Source organism: Paroedura picta, chromosome 18 (assembly GCF_049243985.1).
Source record: "Paroedura picta isolate Pp20150507F chromosome 18, Ppicta_v3.0, whole genome shotgun sequence".
NCBI lineage: Eukaryota > Metazoa > Chordata > Lepidosauria > Squamata > Gekkonidae > Paroedura > Paroedura picta.
The window spans coordinates 7,405,905-7,423,912 of NC_135386.1; the positions used below are offsets into that span (position 1 = coordinate 7,405,905).

The 18,008-nt window shown below is 47.3% G+C and overlaps 1 protein-coding gene across 13 annotated transcripts in view; it reads left to right on the forward strand.

Moving 5' to 3' along the window:
* SEMA6D (semaphorin 6D) overlaps positions 1-18,008 on the forward strand; it is a 686,652-nt gene that overhangs the window by 645,979 nt on the left and 22,665 nt on the right. For all 13 annotated transcript variants that reach the window (XM_077318065.1, XM_077318063.1, XM_077318062.1 and 10 more), the window contains 8 exons: positions 9,203-9,360; positions 9,721-9,832; positions 10,770-10,830; positions 10,922-10,984; positions 11,086-11,187; positions 12,533-12,623; positions 14,192-14,311; positions 17,383-17,471. In XM_077318065.1, coding sequence (XP_077174180.1) covers positions 9,252-9,360; positions 9,721-9,832; positions 10,770-10,830; positions 10,922-10,984; positions 11,086-11,187; positions 12,533-12,623; positions 14,192-14,311; positions 17,383-17,471 — 747 coding nt within the window. In that variant the 5' untranslated portion in view covers positions 9,203-9,251. The remainder of the gene's footprint in view (positions 1-9,202; positions 9,361-9,720; positions 9,833-10,769; positions 10,831-10,921; positions 10,985-11,085; positions 11,188-12,532; positions 12,624-14,191; positions 14,312-17,382; positions 17,472-18,008) is intronic.

Consider the following 18,008-nt stretch of genomic DNA (forward strand, 5'->3'; position numbering starts at 1 on the left):
GATGGACAAGATGACTCTTCCCAAGTCTGCAGGAAACCTCTGCAAAAACATATTTACTCAGCGCCGTCAGCTATGGGTGTTATTTTACAATAGGATTAAGCCAGATGAAAACATCAGATTAGACATTCTAGCATGCGTATGAACAGTCTGCAATTGTAGACGGGTAATATGTCGAGCACGTGGGGTGATATCTTGTCCTGCTTTGGTTCATACCTGTTCATATCTTGTCCTGCTTTGATCGAATTCATCAGGCATTTGATTCAAAACAAAAGAGGGAAAGATGAGATGGTAGCATAAAGGGAAGGAAAAGTCAAAAGTTTCAGAGAAGTTTGACAGGGCTGCAAGCTCTCTTGCCAGGAACAAAGGGCTGGAATTCTGCAGCCTCCATAGTTATAAATCAAGCAAAATTGCTGTAATCCAAAACCGATAGGCAGTAACCACCACAGCTAAGTCACTAATGGGCTGAGTCATTGTCTTATTTATAGGTTTCCCAGTTGGTTGAACTACTATTCTCCATATGCGATTGTTTAAAGTAGCCACGAAGCTCATTTTCAGTGCAGAATGAGGCTTGCTTCTTTGCTGACAAATGTGTTTGTAGTCTCCATAGCCAGAAACCCTTTCTTGGCACCGGGATCGAGATCTGAATGCGTGGATGCAGCAGGCCCTAAGGCTACATTTTCCCTGTAGGATAGTCTCACTAAAACAAACGGAAAGGCTCTGAAATACAAGCGTGGGTCCATAGCTTACTCTTCTTCTGCATTTATCTAGCAAGCTCTGTACTTTACAGAGGGAGACCTGCTCCATTGTCTGGGGGGAAGCCTGTTGGGACCTCCAGAAGATGACTTCTTCGGTGCTCAGTAGAAGCTTGCTTTGGTTGAAGGCTCCAGGCTGGCTTGTGTTTTGCTTGTGATAGAGCGCCGTTTTTGGTTGAAGTAGACCCAAGGGATGATGGGATTTATTTAGTGATTTTATGGCATGTGTCGTATGTGTAGCCAGGAGATCTGAAGATTATCTGGTAGCCAGGCAATGGATATTCGGAGGCAGTTTGCCATTTCCTTCTTCTGCATCTTGACCCCTACAGTTCCTTGGAGGAACTACCAACCAAGTCCTTGGCGGTCACCCGTCCAAATAACTAGCCAAGGTCGGCCTTGCTTAGATATGAGGGGATCAGACTTGCCTGGGATGGCGGGAAGGCCTATTGTCCAACAGCTCATTTGGTATCAATTTGGTCCATGTTTGGAGGGAAGACCTCTTGAGATCTATCTAGATGCTGCCTTGAGTTTCTGTGATGGAAGAAAGTTCTTTTAGTGACACGTTCTGAACACTGAATATATATTAAACTGGAATGTACTTGTTTATAATTTGATTGGCAATTATGGGATTTAATTTGATTTTTAAAATATTTTCCAGTGGTGTAGAGATCTAGTTTGTTAATCGATGTGTCTGTTCTGGAGTTACTTTGGAGATCCAACATGGTTACCCCATTCACCAGAACCCTGGAGTCACCCAGTTGGCTGCTTGCGAAAAAGCAGGGAATCAAACACAGCTCGCCAGATTAGAGGTCGCCACTCTTAACCACTGGCTCTTGGTGTAGCGATACAGGTCATCCTGCATCTGGCTGTTTAAATACAAGGAAATCTTTGCCATTTGGTGGATGTGGTTGGCCCAGGTCTTGATCTATCAGTTGGCTTGACCGTCCATTAATTCATGGCCCTAACGGAGTGACCCGACTTCTGATTGTTGACCTTCTGAGGACAGTCTTGGATTGTCTATGTCAGCTGAGCTCCTTCCAAACTTTTAGCCAGTTCTTTCCCCCTGTCGTTTCCATCACTGTAGTGACGTCTCAAGGAAAACAGTGACCTGATTGACTTACCCTTCACGATTCAATGCCTGCCGCAGATCAGGCCTTCAATGGCCTAGGCATCATCTCCTGCATCTTTCTCATTTGTCAGCCAGTCCGTTCCCCAGTGTACAAAAGTGCATCCCGCTAAATGTTAAAGCAATTATACGACTTTGTAAAACTTCTAACCCATGCATGGGTTTTTTGCAGAGAAGACTAAACATGGTCATTGCTGGCTGCCTTCTGTTTTTTCAAACAATAAATGCTTCCAGAACTGAATTTGCATTGTGGTTTTCCATGTCAGCAACTCTTTCCAGTATGCCGGCCTTTGTTGCCATTCTGACCATGTTTATCCTGTAGGTTGGCCGGGGGGGGGGCAGCCTGCACGGAGCCCCCCACTGACTTCCACAGCAAACCAAGCCTTCAATGGGTGACAACCCAATAAGACTACTCCCATTCCTTTTTGATCCCCTATGTGGCCATGGGCCTGCTTCCTGTTACTTACTGCCATGGATGAATCCTCTTGTGGTTTTAATGCATTTTCCAGATATACATCATTTTTAATTAATAAATCAATATAAAACAATAGCGTGCAAGTTTTAATAGTGAACAAAGCTCCGCAGAGAAAGAAAATCCCCCTGAAAGAAGGGCAAGCACAGGAAAGCCAACATGTTGATGCTGGTTTTGCAGACCTGAAATGTTTCTACTACACTGGTGCATTTCATGGCAGGGCAGGCAAGAGGAAGAAGAAGAGTTGGTTCTTATAAGCCGCTTTTTCTCTACTAGAAGGAGGCTCAAAGTGGCTTACAATCTCCTTCTCTTTCCTGTCCACACAACAGATACCCTGTGGGGTGGGTGAGGCTGAGAGAGCCCTGATATTCCTGCTCGGTCAGAACAGCTTTATCAGTGCTGTGGGGAGCCCAAGGTCACCCAGCAGGCTGCATGTGGGGGAGCAGGGAATCAAACCCGGCTCCCCAGATTACAAGTCCACACTCCTAACCTCTACACCAATCTGGCTGGAACAGTATGATATGGAGAAAACCACACGGATAAGGGACAATGACTTAACCATTTGAAATGACTTACTTTTTGTCTTCTTTTCCTAAGGGATAAAATCAGGGGGTTGGAGGATACCCATTAAGAGTGTCCAACCTCACCTTTACCTTATCTACCATGCATTTCCACTACATTCACATACCTCCCCACCATGTTCATTATATTGTTGACCCAGTCCATTTTTACGGGGGGGGGAACCCTTTGAAGGAAATGGTTACTGTTGTTTTAAAAATGAAAGACTTTTCCTGGTTTGTTTCTTGCAACGGAGAAGCAACACAAACTGGTAGATTAGAAGTGCCATGCTGGATCAGCCCAGAGGTCCGTTTAGCCTGGCGGCCTGCTTCTAGTTGTGACAACTCAGATAGGCCAGTGAAAATCACAAGCAGTTCGGGGGAATGAGCGTCCTCCTGATGTTATTTTGTCAAGTCCTTGACACTGTTGTTCCTAGTCGTCATCAGAATTCATCTGCTTCTGTGCGCTCCGGAATCCTAGACTGTGAACAGGCCTTTATATAAGCAACCGTATCCACCCCCTAACTCAGTGAAGGAAATCCAGAGCTCGAGTGACCTTGGCAAATGACTCTCCTGCCCGTATCTGAAGAAGACCTCTAGCACCGGAGAGTCAGCCCACCTTTGAAAGCTGATTCTATTGTCTCACTGTATTTACTGTTAGAAAGTTTCTTCATCCTACCGTGGTGATTCAGGGGTGATGGTTAATATTTGCCCAGCGTTTATCCCATTTAATCCCTTCTTAAAGTCATCTTTGTCAGTGGTTTTCACAATATTTCCTACACTTAGTCCGATGCACTGACCATTACACCAAGTAGAAACCAAGCTTGACGTTTCAAAGCTAACTCTGATCCACATATTTTGTTCAGGGCGGGGGGGGAGAGGGGCTGAGAGAAAGAGCCACGTCCAAAACCACCCAATATATATATGGCTGAAGTGAAAATTGAACTGGGAATTCCCTGGTTCCCTGCACAGGGTCATAGCCAACAATGAGAAGAGCCCTGCTGGATTAGTCCAGTGGCCCGTCTACTGCAGCCAACTACTTCCTCTGGAGGCCTAACAACAAAGCAGAGAAGCCAAGGCCTTCATAAGAACATAAGAAGGGCCCTGTTGGATCAGACCAGGGGTCCATCTAGTCCAGCATCCTGTCTCACACAGTGGCCAACCAGTTCCTCTGAAGGGCCAGCAACAGGGCAGAGGGACCAAGGCCTTCATAAAAACATCAGAAGAGCCCTGCTGGATCTGAACAGTGGTCTATCTAGTCCAGCATCCTGTCTTACACAGTGCCCCACCAGTTCCTTTGAAGGGACAACAACAAAGCAGAGAAGGCCATTACTCCTCGCATAAAGAGCTGTGGTATCAATGCCTGGACCTTGAATGTGTTTCCCATCAGAGAATCTCCTTGGCTTGAAAGTGTGGTTGCGGCCTACAGCACTGCTGCTTCCTTGCTCCCGTTAGCCATTCGGGGTTTTGTTTACACTTTATTCATTAGCAATTTAATGTGCGATGCTCCATCACAGAAGGCTGTCGGGGCGAGGGGAAGCAGAGAGAAAATGCCAGGGATCATTAGTGTCTATTAGCTATTGCTACTCATCAATCTTGGCAAAGAGGGCAGGCTATCAGTTCTGGGCAGCTGGATCGGAGGTGCAGAAGCATCATTAACAGTTAAAAATGCATCTTTTCTCAGGTCATGTTTTAATGGCCCAGAAGTCTCTCATGCGCTGCGTTGGTATCCCCAGTCCAGGCAGGCTCCAGCCATGACCTCATGCAGGCGCGCTGGAGCATGATTGCGTTGGAGGCCAGGCCGAGCTCTTGCAAATTTAGCAGGCAGGACAAATGAGTAACAGTGGGTTTTTATGGATGTCAGGAGAAAAACTGTGCTTGTCCGTGGCCACGCCTTGTCCCCGTATTCTGTCCCCGTCTTCCCCTCTCTTCCTTCCCTGGCACTCAAAGCTGGATTGGGAGACGTCCTCTGTAGAAAACCCGTGACTCAGATTCTGGTTGTCTGAATGAAGTGGCCCAGGAAGACTGGAGTCGTTCTCTCCTCAAACCAGGATTCTCGAGCACAGTCCAATCCCCTCTTGGGATCCCAGTTTGTGTGGGGGAAACCAGCTGCACTTTGCCCAGGTGCCTGCATTTGGGGGGTCACGGTCGACTTCAGTTTGACCTCAAGGCCTTCCAAACCAGGCTGCCTCTGGTTGCGCTCCATGCGCAAGGAGAAGGACGGAGCATGTGAGCAAGCAAATAGATTTCTCCCAGCCAGGCATGGCCTCTGTGGTTTATTTCCTTAGAATTCTAGTAATTTCAACTGTTGCCCAGGGGGTATCCATGAATCAATGCCATTGGGTTGAACTCGGCGTAACCCTGCTTATTGGCACCGCCTCCCCCTGTCCAAGGAAGGTATTTTAGTTTCATGGAAGATTAGCCACTGTTAATGCTTTCCTTCAAAGATTCATACTTTACGGGCTTCTGCTCTGAATCTTATCTAGTGGTGATCTAGATAGCCCAGAATAGCCCAGTCTCGGAAGCAAAGCAGAGCCAGCCCTCGTCAGCACTTGGATGGGAGACCCCTAAGGAACACTTGGATCATGACATCGAGGCAGGCAATGGCAGATCACCTCTTGCCTTTAAAACCCCACGGGATCAGCACAAGTCAGCTGTGACTTGGCGGCAAAAAAAACCCCTGATCCCATCCTTTTTCCAAGAAGTCCGAAGTCGCTTAAGTGGCACTGCCCTCACGTTTCATCCCCACAACAATCCTGTAAGGTAGGCTGTTTGAAGAGCTGCCTCCTCTTGTACTGCCCTGCCATCTGGTTAACATTCTCCTCACAAGCCCTGCTCCCTATTTGCATAGGTGGAACAGGGGGATATTAGTGGGGCTTTTTCGGTGGTGGCCCCTTGCCTCTAGAATACCCTGCCTCATACAGCTTGTGTGGTATCTGCCCCTGTCCTCTTTTAGTCCCCAGGACAAAGCATTTCCTTTTACCAGAAAGAATTGGCTCTACCCTGGGGGCTTTTTATTGTTTTAATGGCTTGTTTTCTGTGTGTGTTCTTGCTTGGGTTTATGCTTTGGGCTAAGAACCAACCCTTCTTCTTCTATATTAATGGTGTGTTTTTACGCTTTGCGTTGTTTTGAATGGCTGTGTGGCTTTAGTGTATCATTTTAGTTGTGAGCTGACTCAGGCGGGTCTCTAAAGAGGTAACACAACTTTATTTTATAAATTTAAAAAAAATGGCTATATGATCAGCAGATGAAAACAGGACAAAATGGTGTTCCCTAACGGTATTTGAAAGTAAAAAGAAACGAAATGCCTAAGTGGGTGGAATATAATGTGACAATTCCAGAACCAGCCGATATCTTGGATACTCTTTAATTAAGCCATAGTCTTTTTGACAGGCCATTCAAGAGCATTAAAAAAAAGACGTTTCCTGAAACCCTTAGAATTGTGATAACTTCCTTAATTAGCAGGAAATTATTACCTCTTGACCATTGAAATGCATGTGGCTCTCAAATGCCTTGTGGATGGAAACCGAAAGCAGACAGCGTTTCTCGAATACGGTAGCTGATAAACCCCAAATGAACTTGGAGCTGGCAAATGACTAATCTTAAAACATTCCTGTTTCTCCTTCTCACCTCGTTCAGGTTTCCTAAGGTCGTCAACATGAAAACACTTCAAGCATTAAAAGCATTTAAAGTTCAAGTATGTATAAAATAGATACGGGTAGAATGGATAAACATATGAAGACTTCAAAAACAGAGGGGGAGGGCTCATAAGAGGGGACAAAGACCAAACAAAACCCCAAAACCTTCCCCCTAGCCCCAGCTGAAGACGGCAATAGAGGGAGGTGGAGTTATCTAGGGAGGGAGTTGCACTGTTTCAGTGACAGGAACGAGGACTCCTCTTTGGGCTGCCCTGTGACTAGCCTCCATTGGTAAGGTAAAGGTAAAGGTATCCCCTGTGCAAGCACCGGGTCATGTCTGACCCTTGGGGTGACGCCCTCTAGCGTTTTCATGGCAGACTCAATACGGGGTGGTTTGCCAGTGCCTTCCCCAGTCATTACCAAGCTGGGTAATCATTTTACCGACCTCCGAAAGATGGAAGGCTGAGTCGACCTTGAGCCGGCTGCGGGGATCAAACTCCCAGCCTCATGGGCAGAGCTTTCAGACTGCATGTCTGCTGCCTTACCACTCTGCGCCACAAGAGGCTCGTCCATTGGTAGAGTCACCCAAAGAAGGGCCTCCTGGTGGGATGGGATTAGGAGTGAAAACGAATCCAAAGTCTTCAACCTTTTCAAAACTTGGGACCCACTTTTAACCCCATGATGACCTTCTTTAATGTTCTGCGCCTATCCATTCACCTTCCCTCCCTTCCTACTTGTTTTCCAAAGCAGAGTGTAGGTAGGCATGCAGCAGGCCACAGTGGTGGGGCCAACGAGACCAGGCTCCAGGAGGAGGCTACTTTTAGATAACCTCCCGTGTAAAGACATCCCTGCAAGCTTTCCCCCCCCCCCATTTTATTTAAGGAAGTAACATATATACAAAACAGTAAAAAGTACACAATATAAAAAGCTCCATTATAAAAACTATCAAAAAACCCCTTAAGATTACAACCTAAAATATTATTGCTGACGTCTTTTGTGCTCCTTTAGGCCAGATAGAATCTACGTTCTCTATGTCCTTATTATTTATGTAAGCAATTAATTTAACCAAGGTATACATTCTCTGTATTTGAGATAACCAGCCTTGGATCTTTGGGGTGATATTTTCAAAACTTGCACAACCTTCTCCTTGCTAGAGAGTTTGTTGAACAGAATGAAGCATTGGAAAAGTGGTTTCCTTCCTACCATCTGGAAGGGTACAGTTCATTTTCTAACATTGATGTTACTCTTAATGGTCTGTGCACCAGACTGACTCCAGAGCATATTAATGTGTTAATCTTCCAAAACTGATAAAAATTTAAATATGTATGTGGGTTGGATTGATTATGAGCTTGTTAATGTTCAAATGGCAGTTTTTATGATGGTTTCATCAGCGGCTTTATTCATCTCAAATGTACATCCCTCGTTGACAAAATCTCAAATAAAAAAAATAGGTCGCGGTGTATTTCACAAAAATAAAACTGTATATTTTAATGTGCATCTTCCACTCTCTTTAAAGTATCCTGGTGTCCAACTTTTTAAAGCTTGGCTAGAATTTGCAGAAGTATTGGGCTGGGGCAGATATCACCATTCCGTTGGGTCTTGTATGGTTAAGAGTCTCATTCAGGCAAAACAGACAGTTATCCTGTTATTGTGGAGCCAAACAAGCAAAGACACTGGAGGATCCACAAATAGATTTCTGAAGCTTTTTTATTGTTGTGAAGAATAACTAGAGGCGGAAGGTAGAAAGACCAATAGGGACCATTTGGAAACAAGGGAGGGTTAGTTCTTTTTCTCTCTGCAACTTTCCCAAAATCAAATGGCCCGCGTTAGCCGTAAGGGGCCAATTCCCCCACGCAAGCGCGCCGTGATGCTCGTTGAAATTCCACAACGTGGAATTAACAACTGAAAAATGCTCTAAACTCCAGCATTTACCACGGCGGGGGAGCAAATGAAGTGGGGAATGAATTTATGAAACCCGTGAGGTTTGATTTCATTGGTCTCCCAAGTTTGAATTGTTGTCGGAAAGCAGTTAAAGAGAGGCATTAGGCATTCGCGTGCGATTAAAAAAAAAAAGAAGAAGAAGACTCCTGGAGATGTAGCCCTCAAGGTAAAAAGTAAAAAGCTGGCTTGCTGTTTGTGCCGCTCGTGTGTGCCTTGAATTTTGAGAGAATCTGCGGTTAATTTGCAGGCCAAGGCTTTCTCGGGTACCGTGTGGCAAGTAGCGGGAGAAAGGAACGAGATTGCAGTTTAATTAATATTCTGATCCCCGCGTTAACAATCTCCCTGCCATGTCAGCAAGCTGGCATGTTCCGTTTGTTCGCTGGGGTGACATTCGTCAGCTACTTCGGGCAGGGCGGGGGAGGCGGGGCAGGGGAGAAGAGGAAGGGGGGAGGCAGAGATGTAAACCCGAGCGTAATTTCTTTTTTTTTTAGCAAACGTCGAGCGTAATTTTATTTTTAACGCAAACGTCAACTCGTTACCTCGAAGTTTTAATCAGGTTTGTCACGTAGCAGTTTTTCTGTCGAGGAAACACAAAGGGCCCTTTCAGGCGACATAAGTCACTTCATCCCTGCTAGTGTGGAAACGGGCAGGAAAGCGTCAACCCTCCGGAGGGGCCCCGACCAATGCAGGGGTTTTGTGTTTCATTCTCGTGCAGGTGAACAGGATTGCCAGGGAGTGATTCGGCCCCCCCGCCCCCGTCTGTCATGAGGCTCCTGCTGCTCTCGGCTTGCGCGGTGCTGCTGGCCATCTCCCGAGGTGACGCCGTGAGCTTCCCAGAAGATGAGGACCCCATTAATGTTGTCGACTACCACTGTGAGTCAACCGGCCAAGCAAAACTCCCCCGTTTGGTTTTTCCATTTAGTCTTGTTTGTAGACGGGTAGGGATTGTTCCTTCCGACGTGCCCCCTTCCCCCAGTTTATTCACTCACCTTTTGAGGGGCAGCTACAGTGGCCCGGATTTTGCTCAAGGAAGCATTAGTGTGGGTTTGCTTTCAAAAACCAAAGTAGACTTGCTGACGGTAGCTATCTTTTAGTCATTTGTATTCCAGACACCGCGCGAGGAGTTTAGCTTAAACTTTTCCTGCTCCCAGCATACGCAGCTAATCAATGCTTCCTATTGATTCTTGATCCCTGTGATCCTGAGGGTTGGTGGGACCCATTTTTAACTTGCAGATTCGAGGCAGTACCCAGTGTTTAGAGGACACCCGTCAGCCAACGAATCCCAACACAGACTGGACTTTCAACTCATGTTGAAAATTCGAGACACGCTCTACATTGCTGGCAGGTAATTTTCCCGTAGTCCGTAGATTCATTTAAAATCCCTTCCCGCTCCCCCTCCCACCCTACCCGACTTTGCATTTAATCTGCATGCCTTGCTTAAAAATAATTTGTAGGATCAAATGAGGAAATCAAAATGGTTGTCAGTTGGGGAGGCCACTTCAGTAGTTGTAAGTATTTCCCTCCCTGATATCTGCTTTCTAATGGTAGGAGCCATTAGACCCACTGAGGACTTTCCCCCTACTAATAAGACACGATAATGTGATGTAATGAAACCAGCACAGGGAGATCTGAGTTCCAGTCCCTACTCTTCCATGAAGAAGAGTTGGCTCTTATATGTCACTTTTGTCTACCAGAAGGAGTCTCAAAGTGGCTTACATTCACCTTCCCTTTCCTCTCCCCACAACAGACACCCTATGAGGGAGGTGAGGCTGAGAGAGCCCTGATATTCCTGCTCAGTCAGAACAGCTTTATCAACGCCGTGGCGAGCCCAAGGTCACCCAGCTGGCTGCATGTGGGGGAGTGTGGAATCAAACCCAACTCACCAGATTGGAAATCCGTGCTCCTAACCACTACAGCAACCTGTTTGTTGGTTGACTATGACCCATCGCCTTCTCACAGGGCAGAGCGGAGAAAGACCAAATTATGCAGACCCCCCTGAGCACTCTGAGCTAGAAAGAAGGAAATAAGTTGGAAAAGTTTCTCAGTCTCTGTCCAGAGCGAGTCAGGAGTGGCATAGTGGTCATGAAGGCCTTGCCGGGAGGCAAGGTGGAAGATAACGTGGCATGGTGGTTTGAGCGTCAAGCAAAGATTAGGGGAAGCCTTAGTCCAGTTTGGGAATTTAGGAGTTAGAAATGGTAGCGCCATATTAGTTGAGTTTCTCACCTCAAGCCAGAACCAGTTGTTGACTTTGTTTTTTTTCCTATTCCCTTGTTCTCCTGCAGGGATCAAGTTTACACGGTAAACCTCAACGATCTTCCAAAGGGAGAAGTTGTTCCGAGCAAGGTAAACAAGCGTAGGGACCGCCCACGTTGATTTCAGGAGCAAAGGCATCTCGGGTTACAGACTGAACCCTATCCTTGTTTCATTGGCACAGAAACTAACATGGCGGTCGAAGCAACAAGACAGAGAGAACTGCGCCATGAAGGGCAAGCACAAAGTAGGTCCATCTGGTTTTACCAGCAAAAAACATCGCGAACCACGTTGGCCAAGTGACATGGATGGATATATAACGCATCGCCTCTGTTCTTCTTTTTTTAGGACGAATGCCATAATTTTATTAAAGTCTTTGTTCCCAGGAATGACGAGATGGTGTTTGTCTGCGGAACAAATGCTTTTAACCCCATGTGCCGTTACTATAGGGTAAGGACGCCTGACCGGTTCGGCAAAGCTTACGGTTGCCTGGGCCCTGACTTGCCAGGAGAAAGGCAAGCGAGTCCCTCTTCTGAATAATTTTTTTAAAAAACGACCCTGATGGTCACATGGCCTTCCGTGCTGCAAGTGTGCCCAGATGTGGGTCTGAATCGGCAGTCAGTGGTTCATAGATGTGGCATCAAGGATGTCTGGTGCTACTCTTGCTGTTGCCAAATGATCGTGGGTACTCTGCTGGGATTTTACAGAGTTAAATTGAGAACTAAAGGGCAGGTGGTGCTCCGGTCCCATCGCCTCTCTTCTCTTTCCCACACTGCATCCAAACCCTGCCCTGAACCTCATGGGCATTAGTCAGGTTGGTAGGGGAGGGGCTGGGGCTCAGTGGGAAAGCCACAGCAGAAGGTCCCTGGTTCAATCCCTGGCATGAAAAGGACCAGGCAGTAAATGATGTGAAAAACCTCATAGAATCATAGAATCATAGAGTTGGAAGGGGCCATACAGGCCATCTAGTCCAACCCCCTGCTCAACGCAGGATAGAATAATAGAATCATAACAATTGGAAGGGGCCATACAGGCCATCTAGTCCAACCCCCTGCTCAATGCAGGATCATAGAATCATAGAGTTGGAAGGGGCCATACAGGCCATCTAGTCCAACCCCCTGCTCAATGCAGGATCATAGAATCATAGAGTTGGAAGGGGCCATACAGGCCATCTAGTCCAACCCCCTGCTCAACGCAGGATCAGCCCTAAGCATCCTAAAGCAAACCTCCACCTGTGATCCTCAAGAGCCATGGCCAATCCAAGTAGACAGTACTGACCTTAATGGACCAGTGGTAGCTTCATGGTGGTTGTGGATAGGGTTGGGCAATTCAGCCGCCGAACCAGCCGTTCTCGTCCGTAGCAGCCCGCACCGCGGTGCAAGCAGCCACAGGTGGGAACGGCCGCTTCGCCGGCCGAATCGCCCAACCCTAGTTGTGGACACCGGCACCTCCTGAGAAATAGCTCCTCCCCGCTTTGAGCCGTGGTGCAACTGAAAGTCTTACGGTCCCTCGCCAGTTGAAGTTGTCCCTCCAGCTGGATTTGGGATCATCCCCCGTTGTCATGAGCTTTCAGAGCCTCTCCCGTGACAGAGGCCAAGCCATGCCTGTGTGCACAGCTCTTTGCAGAAGAGTTCTTGTCCTGAACACGCTAGACGTAGTTAAGCCTGACACAAGTGATCAAGCGGAATTATGGTGTACGTAAAAGAGTGTCGCGCCGCTGCCCCTCCCCGTCATGCTGGCCTGTGCAGCTTGAAGTGTCGCCAACGAACGGTTTCGTTGTTCTTTCCTTCCCTAGTTGAATACGTTAGAGTACGACGGTGAAGAAATCAGCGGCTTGGCAAGATGCCCGTTTGACGCCAGGCAAACCAACGTTGCCCTCTTTGCTGGTAAGAACATTCTGCGTAATGAATCCTGACAATGGACAATGCAGTAGAGGACAATTTTTTTTCGGGGGGGGGGGGGGGGGGTAGTTTAGGAAAACTGCATGGGGCCAATGTGCCTCTACATACAAACAAACTTTATTCAAAGGACCTTTCTAGGGATTAGATCTCAGGTTGCAAACTCAGGTTGAGTTTACGGAAAAAGATCTCAAGTTGAGTTTACGGGAAAACTGGCCATGTATGAACTCCCCCCCCCCCTCCCCAGTCCATGCTGGATCCTGAAAGAATTGTTTTCACTCCTGATGTCATTAAAGATAGGAATGATTTAAAATCCCTTGCCGCCTACTTTCAGTTTGCAGTTCTCCATCTTGACTTCCCTTTCCTCCTGCATATATTGACCTCAGGATTCTGCCATTCCATGCCGTGTTCTGCTGCTTAGCATCAGACTGTGGGCAGGGCATTTTCTTGGCAAGATCCCCGTTTCAGTTCCTGGCATGTCCCTTTTAAAGGCTCAGGGAGTAAGTGTTGGGAAGGACCTTGGCCTGAGACCCAGGAGAGCTGCTTCCGGTCTGAATAGACAAGATTGTCTAGGATAGACCAAGTGGTCTGACTTGGCAGAAGGTGTCCCTGTATGTCTGATTGGAGTGTTGTTAAATTGTTTTCTCATGAATATTCTGGAAAGGGAAAGGACTACTTCCAAGTCTATCAACATCTGCACATAAGTCTATCCTGTCCTTCCTCCTAAGTGCCCAAGATGGTTCTCACCTTCCCCTGCTGTCCTTCCAGCAACTCTGCATGGGGGTCAGAGAGCATCTGGCCCATTATAACCTAGAGTGGGGATCTGAATCCAGGTCTTGCTTGGTACATCCCCTTTGGTGCAAAAGAAATCTCTTTATTGAAATACACTAACAGGTGCAAAGAATCTCCTTGCTAAAACTAAATGACTGTTAAGCCAGCATACCAATATGGGCATCCACAACCTTTATCCCCCCCTCCCATCTCGTATCTTGGCATGTAAGGGCCAGGCCCAAAAACATCTCATGCGAAAATCCCGCGAAAAGCGATACTATTCTACACAGCATTTCACGTCAGTCATTTCGGCTCCTCAAAGATAGAACAAGAGATAACAGAGAACACCATTCTGTGGAAGCTTGAGTACACCACTAATTTGGGGCCAGCATGAACTAGCAGGAGGGCATTGCATGACAGAACCAAAGCGAGCGGTTGGAGAACAGCGTAAGATTTAGGAAGCAAAGGGCCAGGTGTTGTGCCAGGTATTGCACAAGCAGAAAGTCCGCTTCTGCTTCTACTGACATAACTGGATCTAACCCCAGATCTGTGACCTCCTTATCACTGAGAGATTCCAACTTTGTTGAAACCTGCCTGTCTGTGAGAGGGCTGGGAAGCGCCTGCCTTCAGGCTGATGTCTGGGGACCATAATGACCTCCCAAGGAGACGTATGTTGGCCATTCCTGTACTGGAGAGAGGGTATCACAAAGCTGAACTGGTATGGGATTAGCCAAACTCCCGGGTTACATTGATAATCAGCATCGTATCATTGACTCTTCTTGTAGATGGCAAACTGTATTCTGCCACAGTGGCGGATTTCCTAGCAAGCGATGCTGTCATTTACCGAAGCATGGGGGACGGGTCGGCGCTAAGGACGATAAAATACGACTCCAAGTGGATAAAAGGTACTTTCAAAGTGTGTTGTTGTTGTCATCTTGTTGTAGACCTCTCAGTGTACAAGCATCGGGTGTGCTATGGGGTATAGATTCCATCGGTTCAGATTTTTATATTTTCTGTTCAATTTCTTTTGCTGGGGAGTAGATATTTGTAAAATAAAATAGCTCTGTGTTTCCCAAATAGATGAGGTATGCTCTTCTTCTTCTTCTTCTCCTCCTCCTCCTCCTCCTCCTCCCCCCTCCCCCTCCCCCTCCCCCTCTTCTTCTTCTTCTTCTTCCTCTTCTTCCTCTTCTTCCTCTTCTTCCTCTTCTTCTTCTTCTTCTTCTTCTTCCTCTTCCTCTTCCTCTTCTTCTTCTTCTTCTTCTGGTATAAAACTGAGGTCTGGTGTGCCATTTTGAGCCAGGAGCAAAGAATAAGAATCGCTTCTCTTCCCCCCACCCCCTCCGAGACCGTCAGTGTTACTGTGTGAGTCTCTGTTCTGAATGTGTCGGCAAAAACAGAAATCGGAGCAGTGAAGCATACAGAGAAAGCCAACAGACTCTTCTGAGGGTGGATGCGTAGGAAGCCTTGAGCCATCCAAATAAATGGAAATTTCTGAGACGCCTCTTTGGAGAAACTGCCCAAGGCAGCTCACAAAATAAAACTTCATAAAAACATCATACAAATTATTAAAAACCCAGCTTTACCGTGACCAGAGGGTCAAAGAGCATGAAACACGGAAACATCTTAAAATGGGTCTTAATCATTTTTCAAACGGATTATAATTTTCTAAAAAGTAAAATTAACAGCCTGGGTAAGCAGATATGGTTTTATCTGGTACCTGAAAGAGAATAGTGTAGGCAGCAGGCCAGCCTCAAGGACAGGTGTATTCCACAGGTGAGAGGCCACCACTGAAAAAGCCCTGTGTGTATCGTGTCCCTTGTGGCCAGGCAGTGCACGGTTCTTTACTATTTTTACCTTCAAAGCGGGCAGGAGTCTCCAGCTTTCTTCCCTTCTACAAGAATCGCATTCATTTTTAAAAAATGCTTCTGCCTCCCCCACCCCTTCCTAGTTCTTGGGGCTGAGGGATCCCATCTATCTCGGCTTGGCTGTCTGCGTGCCAACACCGTAGCGGGCCTCAAGAGTCATGCGGAGTCCAAAGCCCAGAGCCCATTTTTCAGCTTTTCATTTGGCCCCGTCCTGAGTGCCTTTCCCACCTCCGCCCAATCAAACAGATTAATGAATGAAGCCGGAGTCACAAAGACTTGAACTGTAAGAGAATCCCCCAGAGGCCTTTTCTTTCCGGCCCATTAGCCGACATTAAAGCCTACGCGTTCGTTTTAAGCTTGACTTCATCTGTGGCTGGACGTCCCGAAGTTCTTTGAGCCGTGGGGCGGACTCGGAGCCCGGGCGAAAACCCACAACAAAGAGTTTTGGCAACCAGAGCCGACGGATCAAGAAAGGAGGGCCTTGACAGTAGCCCGTTTGTAAGCAACGCATTCGAGGCAGGGACACCTGTGTCCGCATGAGGCTCGTAGCTGGAGCAGCACCCTGGGAGGTTCGCACGGGGGCCAGCCGCTCCCACGGCACAAAGTGGCTTTGATGTGCAGCAAATTGCTGCTACTGGGTGCTGATCTCCTTGTTTGCCCTAGAGCAGCCTTCCTTGAATTTTACCATTGAGAGACCCCCCGAAACATTCTTCAGGCTTCAAGAAACCCCAGAAGTGGCGTGATCATGTGGAATGCTTAGGATGCGTTGAGCAGGGGGTTGGACTAGATGGCCTGTATGGCCCCTTCCAACTCTATGATTCTAGGATTCTATGACTAGATGGCCTGTATGGCCCCTTCCAACTCTATGATTCTAGGATTCTATGACTAGATGGCCTGTATGGCCCCTTCCAACTCTATGATTCTAGGATTCTATGACTAGATGGCCTGTATGGCCCCTTCCAACTCTGTGATTCTAGGATTCTATGACTAGATGGCCTGTATGGCCCCTTCCAACTCTATGATTCTAGGATTCTATGACTAGATGGCCTGTATGGCCCCTTCCAACTCTATGATTCTAGGATTCTATGACTAGATGGCCTGTATGGCCCCTTCCAACTCTGTGATTCTAGGATTCTATGACTAGATGGTCTGTATGGCCCCTTCCAACTCTGTGATTCTAGGATTCTATGACTAGATGGTCTGTATGGCCCCTTCCAACTCTATGATTCTAGGATTCTATGAATATTGTTGGGAAGCAGAGTTGTGGACACACCCACCCAGGGCCCCTCCCCTCCCCACCCTCTCCAGGCCCATCCTTGGCCATTTGGGGAGAGGGTGGGTGGGTTGACATGACCAAATAGGGTCATATCACCCGAGAAACGTTTAGCAAATTTAAAAAAAATTATAAAGGATTTATTAACTCCCACCCATTCGGGAAACCCTTCAGGGCCATCAAGAAACCCCAGGGTTTCACAAAACCCTGGCTGAGAAAGCCTGCCCTAGAGGTAAAAGGAATTTGCACAGAATTGGTCTTCATTGCCTCGCTTTTGTTGAACTACAACATCTTCCTGTTCCATCCCTGGAAAGAACTGGGGAGTCGGCATTCGGTCCCCTATCAGGTCCGTGTTCACATAAATATGTTACAGCCCAGATCAGAAGGTTATTTCTTCCCCCACTTAAAGAAGGGAAGGTGAATCATGCACAGACAAGACTCTTACTGGCTAAAGATTTCTCCTCTGCGAAGTAGCATTTTTTTTCTCCAAATAATCAGAAGGAGATTAAGACTTTGTGTGTCCACTGTGCATCGTTGTGCCACCTTTCTGACACGCTGACCCCAGAGGGATGTGCTGCTCTATGGTTAGATTATTGGCAAGTGAGCATCACAGATCGGAAGAGGCATCATGGCTTAGAAAGGGCCTTGTCTCATTGGTACGGCATATGCTTTGGATGCATGGGCAGGCTCAACCCTTGGCATAGCTTCTCTGAAATTCACCCGAGAGGCCTGTTACAAGACCAACCCATCTCCGTCATTCTGCGGGGGATATTTGTCGCATTCCCTCTTTATGAGGAATGCTTTAACTCCTCTCCCCCTTTTTTCTTACGCCTTCCAGAGCCCCACTTCCTCCACGCCATCGAATACGGGAATTTTGTGTATTTCTTCTTCCGAGAGATCGCGGTGGAGCATAATAACCTGGGCAAGGTAAGAGTCGATACAGCCGTCGATTATGATCGGCCACAAGACCTCGGGCTGCTTGTTGTGGAACGCTGGGCCTTGTTTCCTTCTTTCAAGGACTAGTTCCGAAAACAAATACTCAAGCGCAGGGGTAATCAAACTGCGGCCCTCCAGATGTCCGTGGACTACAATTCCCATGAGCATTCTCTGGCAGGGGCTCATGGGAATTGTAGTCCACGGACACCTGGAAGGCCGCAGTTTGACTACCCCTCCCCAAGCGGGTCCTTTCATACTTCCAATTGATGGGGAAGCTTGTGGAACAAGACTTTTTCGCCCCTTCACATATTGCAGGCGCAGCACATAGACGCTGCAGTTACAAGCAGCAGGACAGCGTTACAACGCAGTGGGTGCCACTGGGATTAGAGACGCATAACCGTGGTTAGGATCACAACGCTAAAATATTAGTCGTCTAACATCCTTTGATGAGGAACTGTCAAAGTTTTGCTCAGTAGCTTTTGAAGGCCAAAACCCAGAGTCACCTAGACCACATAGGCTGCCCGTTGC